Raw genomic sequence first — 24,784 nt, 5'->3', positions numbered from 1 at the left:
CGTGAAAGATTTCGTGAACGTGAAATTTAAAACTTCAGCTTTCGTTTTGCTATCTTCAGTGCCACACCGGACTGATCAACAAGTGACTGGATGGAAGGTTTAGACCCACTAAGCAATTTTACATAGGACCAGAATTTTTTCGGGTGCTCTGCGAGATCTTTTGCTAAGATATGACGGTGGTAGTTGTATACTTCGTGCATAGATCTTTTCACAGGCGCGCAAATCTCTGCTAATTCATGCTTGTCGTCGTTGGCGCGTTCTCTTTTGAACCGAGCGTACAACGGTCTTTGCTTCCTCACTAAACCTTGGTGGGTCCTTCCATCCTTTATCCATTTACTAGTCACATAACTCTCCAAACCATGATTTACAGTCTACTTAAACTTTGCCCATAATTTCTCTACGTCCATCTTACTGGAACTAAATAATGTCAAATGACTAATCCCCGTCTCTATACTGACGCCATCGATAAGGTCTGGCCTGTTTGTAGCTATAAGGTCTAAGATATTTCCATTGCGTGTGTGCTGCAGTACTAGCTGCTCAAGGAAGTTTTCAGAAAAGATGTTCAACAGTACTTCGGACGAAGATCTCTCTGCACCCCCTGCAAATCTATAATCGATAGGTAAATGTCGCCTCCAACTAGTAATGCACGATCTGGGTATTTACGCGCTGCTGACAGTAGACTTCCTTTGAATGACTGTACAGCGGTCACAGCGGAATCGGATGTTTGGTAAAAACATTCAATAATTAATTTGGTTTCACCTACACTTGTTATATGGGACCACGTAACTTCACTGTCACACTCACCTTCGACCTCAATAGAGAGAATATATTTGTCAACTGCAATCAATACCCCTTTCCTGTGGCCTCTAATCTGTCTTTCGAATATACATTCCACGACTCGCTAAATATCTCAGAGCTGTCCACTTCGGATTTCAGCCAGCTCTCAGTGCCAAGAACAATCTGAGCGCGAGAATTTTCCTGGAGGGCAGTAACCCCCGCTGATTATCTATTGGCGAGTGTTCGTCAAAGTACCTCAGACGACCGCCTAGCCTAATGTGCACTCCACAAGTACACCGCTACCCTTTGTATAGTGCACCCGTGGCCTATCAAGGGTAGTCCTACAAATGTCTACCAGATAACGCAGGTCTCTAAACCTGCAGCCAGTACCCCGTCACACAGTCGACGAAGTCTTTGGTTAAGACTCTCCACTCGGCTCCAAACCAAAGAACACCGATTAACCCTGGTAAAAATTCTGCAAACTGCGAGCTTTGGTCGCTCCCCACCCGTAAGGTCGGGAGTCTTCACCTCCTCCGCCAGCCGCCTGTACGAACTTGAGGATAGCCTCAACAAAACAGTCACCAATTTAGTGCTGCACGACAACAACAGTTGAGCAGCCATACCATTCAAGACCTCTTCTTCGTAACGGGGTACACATATTGCCCCTCTCACGTGATACCCCACTCACTGCACGTCACTGGCCACAGAAGTCAGAATAAGCACACGACCATAATTACTAGATTCTGGAACCCATATGAAAGATTGTGTGCAGTGATGCGTTGCTGTACACGCTGACGTAGTGTTTCGATTACATATAGGTGATGCATCCTGCTTGCCAACGAAGTGCTACCCGATGATATCCCACGTGTGCTCAATAGAGATGAGGTCAGATGATTTGGAGGGGTGGATGTTTAGAGGCACACAAACTGGCACATTTCGTAAGGTGCCCTAGCTTTTTTTGTCATTGTTGTCACTATCTTGTGCCACCCTCTTCGTCTCAAGGTTGCACTTACATCCAACATCTCAATTTTTGTACGATATATTCCTATATCTATCTTCTCCTGCAGTTTTTACCTTAGTATCGTGGAAGCAATTACATTGTGTCTTATCAAAGGCCCTGTCATTCTGTCCCTTCTTCCAATCTGCTTTTTCCACTCATTCCTTTCATTATCGAGTCTCGTTATTTGCTATCAATCCAGTAAATTTTCAACGCCCTTCTACAGCACCACATATCATTCTCTTCTTTTTCGATTTTCCCAACGTTCACGATTCAGTTTCATACAATGTTGCGCTCGAAGCGGACATTGTCAAATTAAGGCCTGTGATACTGGTACACTCTTTTTTAACGAGGCGTGCCCTTTTTGCCTATGCTAGTCTAGTTACATCCTTGTTCCTTCATAATCTCATGCCCTATTTTGTTTCATATGTTGCAAAATTACATCACTTCGTCTTTTTCGTAGTCCCCAATTTTGCTTAAGCTTTGAATTATTCAAGCAATCATTCTTCCCGCGCACAATACGTAATGGAACGAGAAGAAACCCTAATAACTGGTACCATGGGACGTACCCTCTGCCATGCACTTCATGGTCTTTTGCAGAGCATAACAGGAGATGTAGATGTAGATAGTTAATTTCATTTCTACTGCTCCTCGTTACTTTCGACAATCTTCAGTTTATCGCCAGCCCATATTTTGTGCTTCTTAGACAATTCGTTCCACTCAATAGGTTCTGTAATCCTTCATATTTCCATACGGCTTCTGGGATGCCTTACGTCCTTTTTAATCAGAGCACATCTCTCATTTTCTTCTATTCTATTGCCACGAGGTTCTTGTACATATTTCGATTTGGTGGTTCATTGGTTTCTAGAGGCGCTACAGGCAATTTTAGGCGTACAGTCGGATAGTAGTTTCCTGCTTTTAAGGCTTGCTCTTGCCACATATACTTGGAGGTACTTACCAACCTAAAACATACCCCTAACAGTTGTAATTATTAGTCTGCACATAAATTAAATACTACTGTAATGTTGTTGAGTGCACTTTCCTCCGTCACCAATAAAAATATCTGCACTTACATCCCTAACACCCCGGAGTTTATACCTGTGTTTGTGTGTGAAGTGTCGGCAGAAGTGCCAACACAGTGTTGTTTGAGGAAGCCGAAATGCACGCTATAAGCTCACGCAGGCTGGCGTGAGGTCTGAAGCAAGATACGTAACGAATGCTATAAAGAAAAGTACGTAGCTTCTGGAATACTTAACTTTAATCCACAATTGGTGAACATTGGTCTTGTTGATACAGTATCATCATCTCAATATAACTTGGTGATGGCGCCTTGCTAGGTCGTAGCAATTGACTTAGCTGAAGGCTATGCTAACTATCGCCTCGGCAAATGAGAGCGTAATTCTCAGTGAACCTTTCCTAGCAACGGCGGCTGTACAACTGGGGCGAGTGCTAGTACGTCTCTCTAGACCTGCCGTGTGGCGGCGCTCGGTCTGCAATTACTGACAGTGGCGACATGCGGGTCCGTCGTATACTATCGGACCGCGGCCGATTTAAAAGCTACCACCTAGCAAGTGTGGTGTCTGGCGGTGACACCACAGTGTGTGCGTGGTTTGGAAAGTGACTGTCGAATTATGCAGAAAATAGTGGACAGATACATAAAAAGTACTGCAGTGTAAGTAGCGAAATGCAAGAGAGATAAGGCATAGAGAAGAGTTGTTTCCTGCTAAAGATCAAGAAAAACGATCGGAAACTGTGAAAACAGCTCGTTCTGGTGCTAGTAATGATGTATGACTTCTGAATTGTGTGGACTAAAGCAAATGTAATACAGCTAACCAGCAGTACGTTATTTCTGGAATCAATATCCTTCACGACACTTTTTCCAGAATCATGCTGTTTGCTTTTAAACAGTGAAAGGATTTTAAGGTGCAAATTGTGGTCGTAAAAGGAGGAGAAGTGTCGTGAAAATACACACAAAAAGATGCTAGAAACATGACAACGAAATTAATTTATTTGTATTTTAAACCAGCTACATTAACTTTCTTTGCCCCGTTTACAGGGTTCTATCACAGTGAATTACACACACGAGCTCAGTCGCTCCTTATATAAGTATAATCTCTCCTAGACACCTACATGCAACACGTCTTGTTGGCATTCATAAAGGAAGTTTAGGCACAGCTGTCATAGTTGCAAAGGTTTACACATCTGGATTGTTTTTCAAATTTAATTCGAATTTAGCAAATCCATCAGAGATAACCCTAAAACTCATCAACTTCTTCCAGTGTTCCTCCTTCTCCACACTTTCTTCTTCCAAACTCTGAATCACATCAGGCAAGTACTTGTAGCCATGCACTGCAAAAAATTCGCACTTTAGGTCATAGTTGTTCACTGTTTTTGGGCATACTTGATGGCTTCTGCGTCCATGGAGTCTGTGACACACATGAAACGTTTGACTTTATCAGAATTTTCGTACACGAAAACTGCGCATGTAATCCAAGTACCCAGCCTTGTAATGACAAGATACTGTGAAAGGTGGAGCGTTGTCATTTCTCGATACAAAACTTCGCGAGTGGGAACCTTTCCCAGAGTCTTCTTCAAGGCAGCAATGAAGTCTTTTACACTGCAGTAATTCTCCATGATACTTTCATAGACACGGTTGAGACTGTGTCCAATACCTGTCGCATGTCAATTGCTGGAAAGCTTGTAGTGTTGTATGCCCCGTACCCAAAGGTTCATACATGTGTCGTTGATCTGAGTGCATTGCAGTGCAGGCATTTGTCTTCTCGAGTTAGTACATCTTAAAAAACGCAGGTTTTACCCATTCACCAGATAATGGATGAATCAATACATTCAAAATATAGCTTTGCATTTTATCAGTAGTTTCATCTAAAACGAATCCTACTTCACGTTTGCAGATCTCCTTTTTTATTTTCGCTAAGGATTCTCATAAATTGGTGGTATGTAACTTTTTGTCAGAGTTCTCCTATCCAATATTGACCCCTGTATATACTTCTCAAGAAATGATTTGCATGCAAGGTTCATTATCTTCAGGACTGGAATTCCTTACTGCATTAAAACCGTGGTAATATCCACACTAAACTCATCCACTAACGCTGCTTTTCAGATTCTAAAGCGAAGGCTTGTATCAGAGTATTTTGGTTAGTTTTCGATTTCCGAAGCTCACTGTTGTTTAAAAGTTTGTTTTGGATGTGCTGGTTTATTGTGCATCTTTGGTAGATGTCATCGATTGCAATATTTACTTCGCAGACGGCACATGGCAGAGTGTTGCCAACAATTTCGGTAAACTGAATCTTGAATTCTTCTGAAAGTGCACACAACTTCTCTGTTCTTTCTGTGAAAAATCCGTTTTGGTGAAACACTAACACGGCCAACAAGACACTCTACAGTCGTTAGATAGGAACCGTTAAATTCATGCCAGCACTGACTTAAGTTAGATTTCAGCGGCTGCGTCATCATTGTTTAAATTTTGTTTGTTTTCACAGCTGGAGGCTGACCATAGTTACTGGGTTTGACTGTTGTTGCTGAGGTTGCCCATTGTTGCTGGAGATATGAATGATTACTGGTGCTCACCACAAATTATATTTTAATATTTGTTGACCATTATGGATCTTTACTTAAATATAATCTTAAAATCCTCTTAAAGAAGAGAAATAATCTATCTGATCTTTTAAAAACGCAGATAAAAATGGGGAGAAAAGATGGTGAAGCCTGGAACAGAAGGGAAAAGGTGCGAAGCGCAATGATCTCATAAAAGGTGCAAAATACTGAAATTGTGCTTATTTTCTTCATTTCATATCCACAGGGGTCCAGAAAAATGTAGACACTGATAGGTAATATCTCTAGAGCAAGATGCCATAACGTTTCGATTTGCGCGTTGGCGTAGTCCATTATTTTTTCAACAAATATTGGCACGAGTTTTCCAGCAGATAACGGTTCAACAGTGATTGAAGTACTCGTAAGATTGTCATTTGAGCAACACAAAGCACGTCCACATGGACAAATATGTTAATCTACTGGGTGTTAATGTGTGGCGTGGTCTGCCATCGTGCGGACCATTCTTCTTTGAAGGTACTGTAACTGGTGAGGTGTATCTTCATATGCTGCAAACACCGATTTTACCTGACATCTGAGAGATGTTTGAAAATGGGAGATTTTACCTACGACAAGATGGCGCTTCGCGTCACTACTACAGAGACTTCAGAGCCTACTTGGATGCAAATCTACGTGGACGGTGGATAGGTCGAAGAGAAGCTGTTGAGTACCCATCACTGTCTCCAGACCTTACACCTCTTGACTTCTACCTATGGGGGACCGTGAATAATGAAGTTTGTCAACAGAAGCCAGCTACACTGAACGAGCTAGAGAAATCATCGAGGCCTCCTATGCGGCTATCAAGCAGGCTACATTGACAGCCACATTTCGGCCAACAATTCAGTGGCATCGACGTTGCTTGACTGCTAATGGGGGTTACTTTGAGCACATGAAATAACCTTGAACATGTACAAGAATTTTAACGGTGTGTCATTTTCTTCCATTCATATTGACCATCATACAGTGTCTACATTTTTCTAAACCGCTCTGTATTAACACATCTGTGAGAAAATACCTGTATTTTTGTAAAATTGCTGCACAATAAAACCCTTTCTTTACTCGTGAAGTTTGCTGGAGAAAGACAGCAGGTATCAGAAGACGTGGTGTGTCCAGGAGTCCAGTAGCAGTAGTCATCGCAGTTACAGTGATTAAATGTTACAGCCTGCATGGTGCTTTGCTAATTGAAACTAAACAAATTATGTAGTTTGTGACCATGTCTCTCTACTGTCTTTATGCTGGAGCTTGTAATAATCTCTGTCTGGAAATTGCAGAACATTGCAACCTTTTTCTCCGTCTTTTGTTTGAAGCGATTCATCAACTTCAATCCTGCGTTCAAACCGTCTTTTTGTGCAGTACCTAATAGTAATTTAAATGGTAGAGATAATCTATATACCGACAATTTAAGCTTAGAGATGATATTTTCATTTTACATAGCTTACTGCGAAACATTTATAAACAAGAGGTACTTCGTAACTGATAGATGGCCACTATCAAACAAAACTGAATCTGGTACTTTCAATGAACTAAACTGTTTCTGAGCATAAAACATTGTAAATTGCAGACTACACGTAAAAGAATCTTCTTTAATTGATATTGTCGATCATAAGACCGTTTTCAAATTATAATTGTGTACCATCGAGCCCATAATTTATCTTTCGTTTGTATTATCAATTCTAATGTTGATAATGATAATGAGAATATCATACACTAACGTGGATATCTCTGTGAAATGTTCTGCTTCTACATAATATAATATTATATGTTTATGAGAGTACGAGGAAATGCAATTCGTTTATATGATTTTCAGTGGGCATTTCACACAATTTCTGTCTCCTGTAGGCTGTATTTTCAACCAACTTTGTGCAAGATTGTCTCTTGTTTGAGGTCAAGGTCAGGTGTTCGTCACTGTGTTGGTATTGTCAAAAATTATCGTGTCTTCTCCATAGGTATTATTTTTCTATATTTAATTTGTTCTTAGAGACTACAATACAGACCAGAGTTTTCTCACACAGAAGGCACGCAATAACCCGGCAGTAGTTTTAATTTCCCATTCTCTATCACGGGACGCTTTCTGAGTCTCCTTCCAACAGTGTTCTTGCTGCACCACGGTGTTGTGTGGTTGTATTTGAATGCGGAAAAGACAGAGGACGTTTTGGGCGAGTTGTTTGTGTAGGATATATTTCCTTCTTTCTATCTATGCAGCAAACACCGTATTCATTTACTTATTTGTCGTTCTTATATTAGATGGTTATGGATTTGAACCATCGCAGGTCATGGGCTGCTTTTTTTGAGAGCCGTGTGGATGAAATGGAGAAAGAGGTGGGGATATTTTAATGTCACGCATATTTACAGTTAGTGTCGTCGAGACTGTGTCATAGATACAACCACAATCTACACCACTGTCTTCAGAATTTGCCACGGCCGACGATGACTCGATTTTGGACCTAAATTTTTCTAACTGTTAATCATGTTTTGTAAAAATCTCTCTTTTTTCAGAGTCAAAAATTGAGAAAGAAAAAGTATCAATTTCTTTATTATAAATATTTGACTCTGTGGTTCGTGTTTAGTGAACATATGATACATGTATTACGACTGTAAAATACCAGGATATACGTTAAACAACTGCCTAATTTTTTAATGGACTGATCGTAGTGCGATGATTGCTTGCGTGTAATGTAATGGACGGAGACGGATAATTCATAAATTCACAAATTTTTCGAATGATTTTATGAATGTTGATCTTCCTTGCAGGCAAAGAATGCATGCTGGAGTGGGATTCGAATGGTGATTTTCAGTGCAAAAAGTGATTGTCACATGATCCGAATCAACAGTCTGACAATATTTATCTCTATAAAGCTGTCTTTATTTGTGACACAGCCACTTTTCATGACTCAATGGTAATTGGTTTCGGCCTTCCGTGCAATCTTCGGCTGCTACAAGAAGAAAAATAAAAAGATTAAAATAAGTAAAAATATATTTTCACTAGGCCTCCTTGTGAACTAAGAAGTGTGTTATTAAGATATATGTGGATCATAGCTGTGGGCGGTATTTGGCGAACAAATGTTTAGGCGTTATCAAACTAAACGTAATATCATAAATCATGGAATTGCATGGATACAGCTAAGTGCACTTTTATTTCCTTATTTTTTGTATTACATGTGCTTGTCCTCAGTAAGACAATCTTCGCCTGTGTTAAAAGATAAAATTCGACAAATATTACAATAATATTTCAGTCACTCATTTGTAAAATGTAAAAAATAAGAGTGGAGTACATGTCGTTGAATCAGTAAAATCATATTTAAAGTAAAGTAAGGTCATTGCAATAAAAGAAACGAAGGAGCAATCCTAAGGATACAGCTTAAACGGAACGTCTTTTTTCCAAAAATACTTGTCTCTCACATCGGGCCATAGGATTGTTCTCAGTCGCTGAGTCTCTAGAGCATGGCCCATGAAATTAATTAAAGTAAGTGAATTTAACTCACAACAAGCCACATAGCTTTAACAGAACAATTTTTGTCGACAGTGAATGGAAGGTTTATTATGGAAGCAACCTTCATCTTGTTCCCAAACCACTACCCCATATCCCTCAACCAGGGGATAGTCTAGGAATGTAACCCAGCAGAGTTAGAACGACATTGACATGGAAATTATTGTAAAGTCATTATCAACATGACTTTGATGGTAGTATCCCTCTTTACTTACGATGCGACGTCTCTCTACGTCAATACGTTAATTGCTCATGATGCACAGTTCGTCAGCAGATTGATTTCTGCATGAAACACTTGCTGTACCCTCCATTTAACTCTTGTGTGTGTGTTTGAGAGAGAGAGAGAGAGAGTTTTTGCGTATTTTGTGTTTTCTGATGACGCCACGATGTATTCATTGTCTATTTTCTCGAAGATTTCGTAGGTAGAAAACACAGAAGATGTCTTTCATAGGAAGTTCTCATCGTAGTAAACCGTTGCCAACGATAACTTTCACATTTTCTTGGGGACAATGTAATAATGGCAAAAGGACATTGGGCTGTAGATCCCATTCATCTATAAGCGTGATGCTCTTTTCTCCAGGAAGGCTGACGTACAATATTCAACTCCATACAACGATTCAAATTAGAGGTTTCAGGTAGAAATCCTTTGTCAAGTGACCACGTTTTCACGACAGGTAGTGATTTATCGTATCTCAAATAGCTCATCAAAAACAGTGCCATTAATATTCCTTCCCCAAAGCACACTCAATATGTTGAAATAAAGTAAATATTTTTTTCCCATCAGAATCACTTCCCAGGTCTGAAACCGGATTCCGTTGGGATGAATTTTTCATTGATGATGTGTGGGGTTCCATATGCTTAAAAGTCACACTGAATCGTCTTCCTGCTCTCTTTCCTTCACTAATGCAACGGCCAGTCTCTTTTGCTTGAAGGCAAATGGTATATGTAGTAACGCGGCTCGCACGGCCTGAGGAACACGACTGGCACGGTCGTCAAAACATCATGCTGAAAAATTGAATCAATAACGTGCCTGAACATCCGAAAGCACACCAGTAGTAATGATATTTAAGCCACGTAATGTCTTTGACACCAAAATGACAGAATGAAGGACATGGAGACAAGATCTTTCCATTTTTACCGCATGTACAATCCTAACAATGTGGTAATGAAGCGAGCTGACACAAGTTCAAGTACATAAGTTCAAGTATATAAGTAATAAATATATAAGTTTTTTTCCTTGCCTGAAAAACACACGTCATATACGGAAACAGGTCACTCAAAGATCGAACACTTTCTTCTATAGGTGCGTTCCAAAATAGTTGAAAGGAGTTTCGCGTATATCTGTTTCACAGGAGATATAGTCACGTATTAAAACAGTAACCTATATTAAAACAGTGAACTCACGTTCCACAATGTAAATACATGGAATTTTTTAACAGCAGTAGCGATGATAGTATTCCGTGATCTTAATACTGTGAGCAGAATACCAACAGTTTTAGGACATAATATACTGCTGCATATTTATTCGTGAGAGTTATCCCGAGTTGCTGGGATGTTAACTGAGCACAGACGTAAACTGAAATGAAATCAAACAAGAAGCATACAAAATCCTTACGCACCAAAAATGAGACATCGATCTCTGTGAAATCTTGCCAAACCTTACGTTGACTCTGGGAGAAAATCTTTGAAGGAGTGATCTATAACAACATATATAATAATATGTACTATTGAAACGGTACAGTAGTTTCCGCTCCATAAGCAGCAGGTTTCGCTGCTCGCTCGCACCGGGAAATATAAACTGAGGCGGTTCCGCCGCCAATTTTATTACACGACGCGGCCGGCCGCGGGTGCAACTGAACCCACGTGGACGGGTGGAAAGAAATGTGCCAGGCTTCATAATACGTGTTTATATGTGGCGTGTATTATGCATTTCTTGTACGTGAATGTGAATCTGCACGTGAACTTTCCTAATCCTCTTCACACCTCTCCGTAAAGCGTGGCCTAATCTTTGTTGGGATGTAGTTATGTAGTATAGTAGTGCCAACCTCACTCCTGGGTAGGGGATCAGAGAGACAGCACAGGCAGGTAAAAGTCGAAGACGTTCCAGTGTCACAAGATTTGGGGTGGAGAGGTTGGTCACGGCAAAGTGGTTCGACCATCCCTTCCACCGGGCCCCAGGAAGACCTCTGGGTGCCCGCCATATTCGGGGAGTGTTACAGAAGACGTGTAAGTGAGCAGACGTGCCCTCAGTACGACTGTCTCAATGTTCACGCATGGAAGAGAGATATTTGAATATTTGTACTAATTCTTTTATTTCCAGCTTTGGATTGTGTGAGGAAATGAATGTTCTCGTTTAATTTCGGAAATTTGACCCCCTGTGTTAATGTATCTGGTCCCCAGTTTGCCTGTTATCCTCCTCACATAGTGGATGTCCAATGTAAGATATTGGGAGACTTTGGTGGTATACATTTGGCCAACGCAATTCCGTCTTGCCCGTAGAAATGTGCGTGCAGATTAGTATATAATATACCCGAGCTATAAGTTGTAAAATTGTAATATCTGTAATCGCTGTAAAGTCGAGAGATAACGTTTAAAATAAATAAGTAATCAATTGTCATTAATCTTTAACATACCTTAAAAATCACAAAGAAGTCAAATTAAAGGAATTCATTTAAAATAAATGATACAGAATGCAGGGACCCACATATCAGTGTGTGAGCCCTCCAGCCCCTTGCCTAGTATCGTACAGAAAGGGCACGCTCTCTAGGTAGCGCTCTCAAGCTCCTTTCCCCAGTTATCCGTTGCGCAATTTTCATTCAGGGCTTGACGACATCAACATTCATCTGGCGTCCCTAGGCAAGGAGGTTTGACGGTAATCTTTCACTATTATTGTCACTTTAGAAACAAAATTTAAAAAAGTCAATGAACATAATATGTGTTTCTGTTAGTATTTATTAAAACATCGACAAAGACTAATGACAGCGTTACATAGTTATCTTAAAAGCTACGTAAATTAATTTTCCATGAAGTTTACGGATTATATATCTAACAGCACATCTCCAAACTCCATGTAGGTTCTACCGCCTTGGCTTGGCGCTGTTCCTGCAAAAGATAATAACACATAGCATAAGAAAATTAATTCATTTCTTTATCCCACGCACACACACACTCACTCACATACACGAGAGCGCGCGGACACGAGCACCCCGCACAAACCAATACACAAACACAAAAAACTAACAAAAAAGACATATATTCTCTGAAGGGCAAAACATTATGATCACTAAATAAATTTTTATTTGTTGGACAAGCGCAACATTTTTCCAACATTTTCATGGCAGACAAATCCGCCACAATTGTAAAATGCGTTTACTGAGCGAAGTCTTACACGACAGAAGTCGCTGAATACTACCACGGTCCTCTTTCCATAACCACACGGGTCACAGCCTGCTGTATCTGCATTCGGCTGCATGCAGTCCCGGTGGCAATTTTCGGACAAGAGGCTGTTCCTTAGGGCGCTCTTCATAGTCGGGATTCCTTCCAGCCACAATTTGCGATGCTATTATGACAGGCCAACTACGGTAGACGTATGCCTACTAGTTGTTCGGGCATGGACATCACGTCCTACTACTGCTAGATTTCAGATGCACCTGATGGTGGGGCTAAGACCCAGAAACCATGGTAGTGTTTAGCGACTTCTGTCGTGTAATACTTCGGTCAATAATAGCATTTTGCAACTGTGGCAGACTGGCTTACCAGGAACATTATGACCACTGCCCACCAAAAGCCTGACGGTACGTCAAGCGGTAAGGAAAATAAGCCTATAAGTGGAGCAGAGACGAGTGACGAATCAGCCTAGTGCTCATACAAACGGGGAACTATGAGCAACTTTGACGAAGTGCGGATTGTTATAGACCGGCGGCTGTGAACGAGCATTTTGAAAATGGCGAAGCTGATCAGCTGTAGTGAGCGTCTATGTAAAATGGCAGAAGGACGGTGACACTGCAAGTAGCAGACAAGATGTTGGGCGTCCACACCTCATTACAAAACGTGCAGGTCGGGCACTTGCCGCGCTATAAAGCAATATGGACGGAGATTTGTAGCGGATCTGACGGTTCGGTGTTGATGCACGTCAAAGACAATTACTATTGAAGTAATCATGGAATCTTCGAGACCGGACAGTGGAGCAATGAAAATGTGTCACCTGTTGGAATGAATCACGTTTTTTTGTTATAGTAGGACGATGGCCGTGTCCCGATATGCCGACATACTACGAACGGATCTCAAAATATGCACCTTGCTAGGGGGCATTCATTTGGACTTCCATGAAACCTGTGGTAGTAAACTAAGGCTCCAAGACAGCTGTCGACTACAGGAACATTATTGCGGACCACCTGTATGCTTTCATGCTTGAGTCTTCCCCGCCGGCGATGGCATCTTCAAACAGGATAACTGCAGTGCAACAGAGCCAGCGATTTGAGGAACTTCACAGGGAACTCGCGTTGTGGCACCTGCAATGTTGGAAACTGCGAACACTCTAATTCGAGGTGATCACAATCCAACACCTCGCAGCTCAGCTGGGCGCCTCTGTTGGTAGTGCTGACATACTCGTTCCCCAAATGGGGTGCTCGAAGGAGTGTGCCCTCTGGGGCCTTCGGCGCCTAAAAGAAGCTCATAAAGAGCAACGAAGGGCTTGCGCGTTACGAGGCTGATCGTAAAAATTTTTTGTAAACATCGTCACAGGGAGTGAAGTATGGGTTCATCACTACGAATCGGAAGCAAAACGGCAATCCACGGAGTAGCGCCAAACTACCATTCCTCCGGAGAAAAAGTTCAAAGTCGCACCTTCAGCCGATAAGATATGATGACGCTCTTCTGGGATTTTGAAAGTATTATTCTGTTTCATATCCTCCCTCCTGGTTCAATAATGAACTCTCAAGTGTATTGTGCTACACTCAGGTAACTATCCAGTCGACTTCAGCGTCCAAAAATGCAAACGAACTTCTCCTTCTACATGACAACGCAAGGCCCCACAAATCTACACACCCTCATCCAGCCCCAACCTCACATCATCCGACTTCAGTCTGTTTGGCACAATGAAGGATGTACTCTGCGGAAAGCGGTTCAAAAAATGGTTCAAATGGCTCTGAGCACTGAGGTCATCAGTCCCCTAGACTTAGAACTACTTAAACTTAACTAACCTAAGGACATCACACACATCCATGCCCGAGGCAAGATTCGAACCCGCTACAGTACTGACTGAAGCGCCTATAACCGCTCGACCACAACGGCTGGCCGGAAAGTAGTACGTGGATGTTGGCTAGGTTATTGATACAGCAAGACGTCGGCTCCGATTGTGACCAGTAGAGTGGTATTGGGAGGTCATATAGGCCCTCCCAGTAAGGTGGAGTATGGCGATCGCATTAAAAGGAGATTACGTTGAAAGATAGGATTTTGTAGCCAAAAGAATGGGGAATAATTTGATGTTTTGGAGGCGGCCGGGGTGTCCGAGTGGTTCTAGGCGCTACAGTCTGGAACAGCGCGACCACTACGGTCGCAGGCTCGAATCCTGCCTCGGGCATGGATCAAGTCCAATACAGCCATGAAATCGTAGGGGCGTTGATTGCTACAATTCACCCGCTGATTACAGCAGTCACAAAGGTGGTGAATGGAATTATTTAGCCGACCAGAGGAAGTTCTGTATAATGCCTGTGCGCTCGTCAGATTAGGAATGCATGAGTGCAATTGTCTGAATACGGCTGTTGCCTTCTTGAATAATAAGAATGTGCATAGCACGCTCATAATGAAGATGTAGAAGAAAGGCATCACTAGATCGCCCACAACGTTGAAATAAGTGTCATGCTCATCTGAATGAGTGGGCTCAAGTCATGGTACGAAAAACCACCAAAACAATACCTAGACTATAACTCCAATCTCTGTGGGTTAAACTCCTCATTCGACAGATGGTACGTTAGAATGTCTGTATCAATTGAAGAATGCAAAAATTTGCATCTTGTCTAATCACACAATCCGCCTCCAATCAGCTAGTGTTCAGGTTTGTGTTGCAAATTTAAGTGCCACTATGAAGAATGGTCTTTTGCAAGGTACCCGACACCTAGTGTCCATCTCATGCAGTTCCCTTCGCAATGTTTGCCTAAAAACTGATTGAGATGAACCTGCATTCAAAGACAGCTGTGGTTCTTGTCTGGTTTGGACCGAAAGAACAGTCACCGCATATAGGGAAATAATTCAGACCAGTAGGCCAATGATCCCTTCAGTGCAGACGCACACCAGGATCCAACTCTTACGAGAATCGGCGAAATGCTGGGAGCATAATGGGCAAAGGGCACTACATTATTAGTGTGTGCATAAGTTGAGTATTTGGGACTGAAGGTAGGGCAATGATCATTATCCCAGGAAAGCTGGTCAGAGAATCTACCTACTAAGCAGTAGACACGGGTTCGAATCCCGGTCCGGCATAAATTTTCAGCTTTCCCCTTGATTTCAATCAATGCCCGCTCACAGCCAATGTCTGTAATTCCTTAGTGTCTTACCGTACTCAATGCTGATAGTCATGGACATACCAATGCACCGTCGTCGGAGAGTAAAACTAGATTTGAACGACAAGAAGAGCAGCCGTTAATCGTGAACTTTCCTTATCAAAATAACGACAACGGTGCACTTTAGTTATTGAAACTACACTGTACAAAAGGACTATGGAAGGCCTTATTTAGTAACTATATTCACCACATAATGAATGCATTGTGAGAAAATGGAAAAAATTGTTCCTCCGGGATTAGACCAGCGACCAATTCTTACCCGTGTAGTTGACGAAAGATCTGTAGCTGCGGCATGTAACACTATGTGCAGCTATTGAATGATAAGTAGAGTGCAAACTACAGGATGGTCCATTGATCGTGACCGGGCCAAATAACTCACGAAATAAGCGTCAAACGAAAAAACTACAAAGAACGAAACTTGTCTAGCTTGAGGGGGGAAACCAGATGGCGCTATGGTTGGACCGCTAGATGGCGCTGCCATAGGCCAAATGGATATCAACTGCGTTTTTTTTAATAGGAACCCCCGTTTTTTATTAGACATTCGTGTAGCACGTGAAGAAATATGAATGTTTTAGTTGGGCTACTGTTTTCGCTTTGTGATAGATGGCACTGTAATAGTCACAAACATATGGCTCACAATTTTAGGCGAACAGGTAGGTTTTTTAAATTAAAATACAGAACGTAGGTACGTTTGAACATTTTATTTCGGTTGTTCCAATGTGATACATGTACCTTTGTGATCTTATCATTTCTGAGAACGCATGCTGTTACAGCGTGATTACCTGTAAATATCACATTAATGCAATAAATGCTCAAAATGATGTCCGTCAACCTCAATGCATTTGGCAATACGTGTAACAACATTGCTCTCAACAGCGGTTAGTTCGCCTTCCGTAATGTTCGCACATGCATTGACAATGCGCTGACGCATGTTGTCAGGCGTTGCCGGTGGATCACGATAGCAAATATCCTTCAGCTTTCCCCACAGAAATAAATCCGGGGACGTCAGATCCGGTGAACATGCGGGCCATGGTATGGTGCTTCGACGACCAATCCATCTGTCATGGCCGGCCGCGGTGGCGTGCGGTTCTGGCGCTGCAGTCCGGAACCGCGGGGCTGCTACGGTCGCAGGTTCGAATCCTGCCTCGGGCATGGGTGTGTGTGATGTCCTTAGGTTAGTTAGGTTTAAGTAGTTCTAAGTTCTAGGGGACTTATGACCTATGATGTTGAGTCCCATAGTGCTCAGAGCCATTTGAACCAGCCAGCCATCTGTCATGAAATATGCTATTCAATACCGCTTCAACCGCACGCGAGCTATATGCCGAACATCCATCATGTTCGAAGTACATCGCCATTCAGTCATGCAGTGAAACATCTTGCAGTAACATCGGTAGGACATTACGTAGGAAATCAGCATACATTGCATCATTTAAATTGCCATCGATAAAATGGGGGCCAATTATCCTTCCTCCCATAATGCCGCACCATACATTAACCAGCCAAGGTCGCTTATGTTCCACTTGTCGCAGCCACCGTGGATTTTCCGTTGCCCAGTAGTGCATATTATGCCGGTTTACGTTACCGCTGTTGGTGAATGACACTTCGTCGCTAAATAGAACTCGTGCAAAAAATCTGTCATCGTCCCGTAATTTCTCTTGTGCCCAGTAGCAGAACTGTACACGGCGTTCAAAGTCGTCGCCATGAAATTCCTGGTGCATAGAAATATGGTACGGGTGCAATCGATGTTGATGTAGCATTCTCAACACAGACGTTTTTGAGATTCCCGAATCTCGCGCAATTTGTCTGCTACTGATGTGCGGATTAGCCGCGACAGCAGCTAAAACACCTACTTTGGCATCATCATTTGTTGCAGGTCGTGGCTAACGTTTCACATGTGGCTGAACACTTCCTGTTTCCTTAAATAAGGTAACTCTCCGGCGAACGGTATGTACACTTGGATGATGTCGTTCAGGATACCGAGCAGCATACATATCACACGCCCGTTGGGCATTTTGATCACAATAGCCATACATCAACACGATATCGACCTTTTCCGCAATTGGTAAACGGTTCATGTTAACACGGGTAATGTATCACGAAGCAAATACTGTCCGCACTCGCTGAATGTTACGTGATACTTCGTACTTATACGTTTGTGACTATTACAGCGCCATCTATCACAAAAAGAAAAAAGTGGTCCAACTAAAACACTCATATTTCTTTATGTACTACTCGAGTATATAATAAAAATGGGGGTTCCTATTTTTAAAAAAACGCAGTTGATATCCGTTTGACCTATGACAACGCCATCTAGCGGGCCAACCATAGCACCATCTGGTTTTCCCCTTCAAGTTAGACGAGTTTCGTTCTTTGTAGTTTTTTCGTTTGATGCTTATTTCGTGAGATATTTGGCCCGGTCACTATTAATGAATCACCCTGTATATCCGTTGGTTGGCAATGCGGCAACACTACGGTCCTAATGGAAATAGCTATATACTTTTGATTTCCTTAAGGCAACGATAAATGTTGATACGCAAGTATTGAACACGTTTATTCGACCATCCCACTAGAATCTTGACATGTTACCTATTGTCATTTGTTGCTACTAAGCTACTCTAGAGACATGTTCGGTCTAAAAAATCGATTTGCTAGTACTAAATTTTGGGTATATGCAAATATGTACAAATATACTGTGATGGGAAAAATTAACTAACTGCGTTACAGCTGGCTCGAAGTCCTTAAGTTTATCGCTATAGGAGAAATATGGAAGAAGGAAAAAGAGACAGGGTGTCTCAAAAGTTATGCCACAACTTCAGATTCACGCCATGTTTGGCTTATGTGACAGATAAACTCAGAAACGTTTGTAGTGAGTGAAGCATTATGACACAGTTCAAAAAAAGATTCACTGTGTGGAATGGTTTATTCAGACAAAATCGGACACGCAAGTTGAATGAAACATCCAAAGTATAGGAAGTTACCACCTTCGCAGACTTCGGTACACCGGTAGTACAGAAATTTTATGCAGACAGGAGGCGTTGCTGTGAAGCATCGTAATGGACGAACTGGAACTAGTGAAGCCAACACAGAATGGATACGGCTGACTTTTCAACGCTCACCGCAAGCCGCCTGTTCGGTGAGCGTCGCAAGAGCTGCGTATCCCTAGGACGGCCGTGCACCGGGTCCTTCGGAAACGTTAAGCGATGTATCCCAACTGCTGCACGCAGTAGAACCAGACGACAAGCCACAATGTATGCTATTCACTGTGGACGTTCTTCAATGTTTAGAGGCAGAAGGAAATTTTGTATACAACTTCGCATTTTCTGACGAAGCAACATTCCACGTGTTTGATAAGGTAAACAAACACAATATACGCATAGGGGCACAACCAGTCCTCATACTGTGACGGAAAAGGTACGTGACACCCGAAATTGAATCTGTTGTGGTTGATGGTTGATCGCATTATTCTACCATTCTCTTCTCAGAAAAAAAGAAGCCTAATAGTTACCTTGACATGCTGGAGCTGTTTGCGTTACCGCATGTGGCTGACCGTCAAGACACAGACGTTCGCCAACAACATGGTACATCACCACAATGGTTTCAAATTGTGCGAGATGTTCTAGACCAGGTGTTTCCAGATGTCAGGATGGATCAATTCCCTGGACTTCTAGATCGCGTGACAATGAACCGATGAACTTCTTTCTGTGGGGATGTGTCAAGGACAGAGCCTACCAAACGCCTGTCAACCATATTAATGATTTTAAGAACCTAATCGTTGCTGCCATGGCCACAGTTGAAGGGAATATGTTGCGCCGAGTGTGCATAGAGCTTGAATACAGACTGGATATTGTGTGTACTAGTAAAGGCGCACATGTTGAAATCAACGACTTACTTATAACATGTAGTCATACGAACAAACCTTCGTCAGGGCTCACTCTATTTATTAGTAAACACGATATCAAAATCCCTATAGTAGTTCCTAAGATTTGCTCGAACATATAGACAGAAATCGCAATAAGGAGATTTTAATTTAGGATATGTTTTGGTACTATGTCGTCAGCCGTTGAATATACTGATACCACCATCACACCATGAGTAGTTATGTCAGTATTTTCATTTGGAGACGCGATTTCAAGAAGCAAAGGCGTCGAACAACGATTATGCATTAGTTGCTACTTCATCACCGTTTACTGTCAAAAATGTAACAGTACAGCAGACACACGAGTGACTGAAAAGAAGAACGACACACTCCATGCTAATTTGCCCACTGAATTTGATGTCACTTGTAGCTTTCGAAAATTATTAATGATGTCAAGGACAGAATTGAGAAAGAAAACATGATAATTCCAGTGTAAACTGGAAAGGTTATGAGTAAGTGAATTTTCTGGCGACAGGAAGTTTATTTGAGTGATGTTTAGTGTTGTAATATCAGCAGACGCCAGCAGTATAGTCGCCATGAGGTCCTGCAAAGCAATTATATCTACCGTGAACACCGTTTTCGGTAAATTAAAAGAAAGTAAAGAAACTATATTTTTGTGTTTGAAATTATTATTTCGTCTGGCATGAAGATCAGTGCCAATGTATAATAATATGCAGGCATAAACAAATAGGATCAAAAACTGAAGTATATTGAGATTTAGATTTTAATCAGCACGTAACTAAGGATTGCTACAGCTGGATGCTCATATTCCTCCATAATCTGCTATGATTTCGTGAGACTGACATGTATTTTACAAACTACCAGCTTTTGCATAAATGTCGGTATGGGAAGCAGTTGTCTGTAGCTGCAATGTGGAATACTGCTGTTACTTTATTCAACAACCTACAACTGTGTTCTGGTGTTTAAAGTGAAAGCAATGTTCCAGATAGTCATTTGTAACCAACATTCCGAAGTGTTAAACATAATTATTATTTCACAAACTTATGCTACCTAAGAATTTTGTGTTAAAATACCAATCCAAAAATTCATCTTATAATGTAGGTTTTTGTTTCTTTTTATGATATGTAGTACGAAAACGCACATGGATACTTATTCAGAGGCCAAACAATGTTTTCTGCTCGTGTGTAAACTGGAAAACATGGACTGTTGTTTCAACAACTTACCTTTTTCATATTAAACACTACCATGTCCTGCTTGCATCGGAAGCAATGTAAGCACTCCGCGTATCTACGTGTTCGCATATCTTCGGACACCGGTGTGAGGATACCTGAAAATTGATGTCGCCACAAATGGAGGAATAGTTCGTTTGGTTCGTGCAGGAAGGAGGAATCGATTTTTATGTTGATGAGGGGCGACACAGTCAGTTTGAAAATAACAGCGATCGAAAATTTGATAATATGAAAAAAAAACATCTATGATCGCAAGTATTTGTTTCATCAGTGACCTTTTAAGTCTAATGGTCATCTTCAGAGACATCCAGAAAATAATGTACATATTTCCGAGCAAGAGCTGTTTGCAAGTTAACGTAATTAGAAGTAGCAGTGTGATTCACGTTGTCTGAGGAGGAACCACTAAACATATCCGTGTTCTTGATGTTAACAAAAGAGGCAAATAAAGCATACAGCCGTGACTGACATTGTCACAGGGTATAATAACATAATAAAGTTATGGTAAACACCCATGGTCCCTAATGTAGGACCGTCGTTGCAGCTGAATTACAAACAGCTGGGGGGGGGGGGGGGGGGGGCATGTGTTGAGCAACATGATCCCTGTGTCATTGACGGTAAGCACTGTTTACAATGGCTTGCTGCAAATTCAGAGGTACGATATTTGACGCTCTAGATGAATCATATCCCTGACTTCGGAACACGCTACTGTAAACACAGCTCGGTCAGTGACACCTAGAGGCCAAGCTGCGTCAGCTGTTCATAACTGCAGCTGAAAGCACAGAGCGTTAACGACGAGGCTGCATTACGTGCTATGAGTGTCTACCATAATTTTATTATGGTTTTATACCATGTGACGATGCATCTCATAGCTGGATCTTTTATTTGTCTCTTTTGATAACTGAGAAAAACTGTTATGTTTGTTAGTCCCTCCTCAGACAATGTGAATCACGCTACTACTCGTAACTGTGTAAACCTATCATAATCGTGTTATCCAGAAGCAAGCATATTCTTTTTTTTAGATCAATATGTAGATGATCGTTATGATTGAAACGGGTCATTGAATAAATCAAATAATTACCATCATAGACTACTGTGGTTGTTAGAGGTTATTATGTTGTTGGAGAACCACGCAAATGTCTTTCTGAATGTGGATTTGTAATCTGCTTCCCTTAAACGTGCTCAGAGTCCAAAAAATGGCTTGCTTCAAGTAAATCTGCTCCATATAAGGAGAAGACAGTCCCATTATCGGGAAAAGTTATGGTGACGAGTTTTTATTTATATCCATCATACTCACAAGTATGTTAGAAATCGAAAAACAACCACTGGGCTACGTTACAGTACGCTATTGACCGCCTCGACCAGGTACAGATGAAAAAATCCGGAAAAGTGCAAGCAGGACTCGCGTAGCTAGGGTTCCGTACGAACTTAACTATGTGTACAGACAGTTCATCCATACAGGGAATCAAGAATGTCGATGACTTTTGTTGCTATCGATATAGGGACCGGCAAGATATCGGTCCCGCGAATTCCAAGACTTTCGAAAAGGAGAAAAAAATTTTCCCGCGTGATATAAGTATAAATCAATAATTTTCGGATTTTTTCCTTTACTTGGACAGTGAAACTCTGCTTCATGCCAAATTTTATGATTCTAGGTCAACGATAAGTACCCTAAAGGTTTTGATGAGTGAATTTGCAAATATCAAAATATGTGACACAAATGGCCGTAACTTTTTACTACATTGACTTAAAAGCTTACATTTACAACATCGTCAAGGGGTCATAGACCTTTGTATGTCACACAAATTTTAACTTGATACGTCAACCCTTTTCTGAGAAAAACTCATCTTAATTGAGAGGGACTGTCGGATTAAGAAATATTTTCTTTTCGTTTGATATAATTCCAGTGTAAAAATGTCGGATTTTTCATTTATTTATGCTGTGAAACTTTGCATCTTGCCAAATTTCAGCTTTCTCGGTCAACGGGAAGTACCCTATAGATTTTGTTGAGTGTGCGTGTATAAAATATGTGATACAAATTTGCCTTAGATCGGCAAAGGAGAAAAGCGACCCACTTGCAATGTCGGGAATATACCATATACCATGCACATGCGGAAACGTTTATGTCGGAATGACTGGATGATCGATCAACACCACGATCAGAGAACATAAGCGACATTGCAGGTTGGGGCAGGTGGAGAAATCGGCCGTGGCAGAGCACGCACTCGCTACGGTCGTAGGTTCGAATCCTGCCTCGGGCATGGATGTGTGTGATGTCCTTAGGTTAGTAAGGTTTAAGTAGTTCTAAGTTCTAGGGGACTGATGACCTAAGATGTTAAGTCCCATGGTGCTCAGAGCCATTTTGAAGAGCACGCACTGAGTGAGACCGACCACGTAGTAAATTTCGCCGACACGGAAGTTCTGGCTGTAGAGAAGCACTATCACACGCGCTTGTTCAGGGAAGCTGTAGAAATACAAAAACACGCAAACAGCTTCAACAAGAAAGAGGCAAGTTTTACGGTAAACGGATCCTGGCTTCCCGTACTGCAGCGAACGACCGTCGCAGGTAGCAAGAGGAGAACCGCACCGGAAATGACGGAGGAGAAGCCCTCGGACGTAGGCATATAGTCTGCGGCCGCGAGCTCGGCTCCAGTTCACCACCGGCAATGGAGGGTGAAACTTTGACAATGCCAGCCGCTCGTGCTGGAGAAACGTCAGTAAAATCATTAAATGAACGTCGGCCGAAGAACCCGAGACAGAAGCCCATAGGCAGTTTGTCAGATTTTAGTATATTACATAATTTCAATTTGTTACACTCACTCTTTCCTGAGAAAAAGGGGTCCTGACAGACGGCAGACAGTCTGATAACAAATGATAAAAAAGTTTTTTCGTGTGATATACTTACGAATTAGCTATTATCGGATTGCTCCCTTTACTTTTACTGTAAAAGCTTTTGGCTTATCAGATTTCATGATTCTAGGTCACCGGGAGGTACTCTAGTAGGTTTCGATGAGTGAGTTTGCGAGTATAAAGATATGACATAAATGGCCGAATCTTTCAATTGCATTGACTTAGAACTTTACATTTACTACAGCGCCAGGGGAATAGCAAACCTTAGTGTATGGCATAAATGTCAACTTGATGCGTCTGCGCGTTCCTGGGAGAAAGGAGTGATAACTGACGGATCGAAAGATAGCCAGTCGGCCAAATGACAAAAGAAATCCGTGTGAGAGAATTAATTACAAATTAACAGTTTGGGACTTTTTTCCTTTAGTTGTACTGTGAATTCTTGCTTCTTGCCAATTTTCTTGATTGTAGGCCAGCGGGAGGTAAAATTTAGCTTTGGATGGGCGTGTTTCCGAGTATCAAAATATGTGACATAAATGGCGTTTTCTTTCCACTGCAATAGCATGTGTCATAACTTTCAACTTGATACGTCTAGTCGGTCCTGAGAGAAAGGATTTTTGATAGTCGGACAGACAGGCAGGAAGACGGACGGATAATAATCTGATCCTGTTCCGTTTTTACTGAGTGGAGTATGGAACGGTAAAAATGCTCCTGTTTCGCTAAGAAGTAAATACTGCCTCACCAAGACACTGGATCAGCACATTCATTTGCAGCTGTCGTCCTCAGAACTGTAAGACCCACATTATTAACTGCTACGTCATCCCTCGTATTCGCTCGACCCTTCTTGTCTCACTACGATTTCTTATTCCTCCCAATTTTGAAAAAATGGCTGACATAGTTCAATGTCGAGACAGAGACGTATTTTAAAGAGCTGTAAAGTTCATGTTTGTTGGAGTTCAAAAATGGCAGGGACGTTAGGTAAATTTTATATCCCAAAAAGGAGACTGCCTTAGAATGTATCAGAAAATAAAGCACAGCAAGCTATCGGGTTGATTCGGAGCCGAGACTGCGCGAGTAACAATAACACACAGATAACCCGAAATACACCTTTATAACCGAATACTGCTTTTTGCTGTATTTACAAAACATGTTGCACGTCTCATTTGAAAGCCCGCTGCATTATGTTGGTTTGTTAGCTTTAGTGGCCCACTACGTTACGTTAGTTTTAGTGTCCCACTGTAACTTATTCGTTACTGAGCGAAAATTGACAAGTTATTTACAAAATTATAATTAAAGCACACAAAATTTCGTATCGCTTGCATTCAGTTGACTTTCAAGGTTCTGTTTATGATTCAGCTATTTTCTGACGACGTTTCTCAGTTTCCGGAAAGACAAAGCTTCGGT

General features: G+C 41.6%; 1 protein-coding gene across 1 annotated transcript in view; it reads right to left on the bottom strand.

Moving 5' to 3' along the window:
• Positions 1–11,804: 11,804 nt before the first annotated feature.
• LOC126475405 (uncharacterized) overlaps positions 11,805–24,784 on the bottom strand; it is a 73,445-nt gene continuing 60,465 nt past the window's right edge. The window contains exon 2 of the mRNA XM_050103249.1: positions 11,805–11,972. Within this exon, the coding sequence (XP_049959206.1) occupies positions 11,948–11,972 (25 nt within the window). The 3' untranslated portion in view covers positions 11,805–11,947. The remainder of the gene's footprint in view (positions 11,973–24,784) is intronic.

Source organism: Schistocerca serialis, chromosome 4 (genome assembly GCF_023864345.2).
Source record: "Schistocerca serialis cubense isolate TAMUIC-IGC-003099 chromosome 4, iqSchSeri2.2, whole genome shotgun sequence".
Classification (NCBI taxonomy): Eukaryota; Metazoa; Arthropoda; class Insecta; order Orthoptera; family Acrididae; genus Schistocerca; species Schistocerca serialis.
Note: the sequence above shows the minus strand (reverse complement) of the source record. Positions and strands in the feature narration are given on the sequence as shown.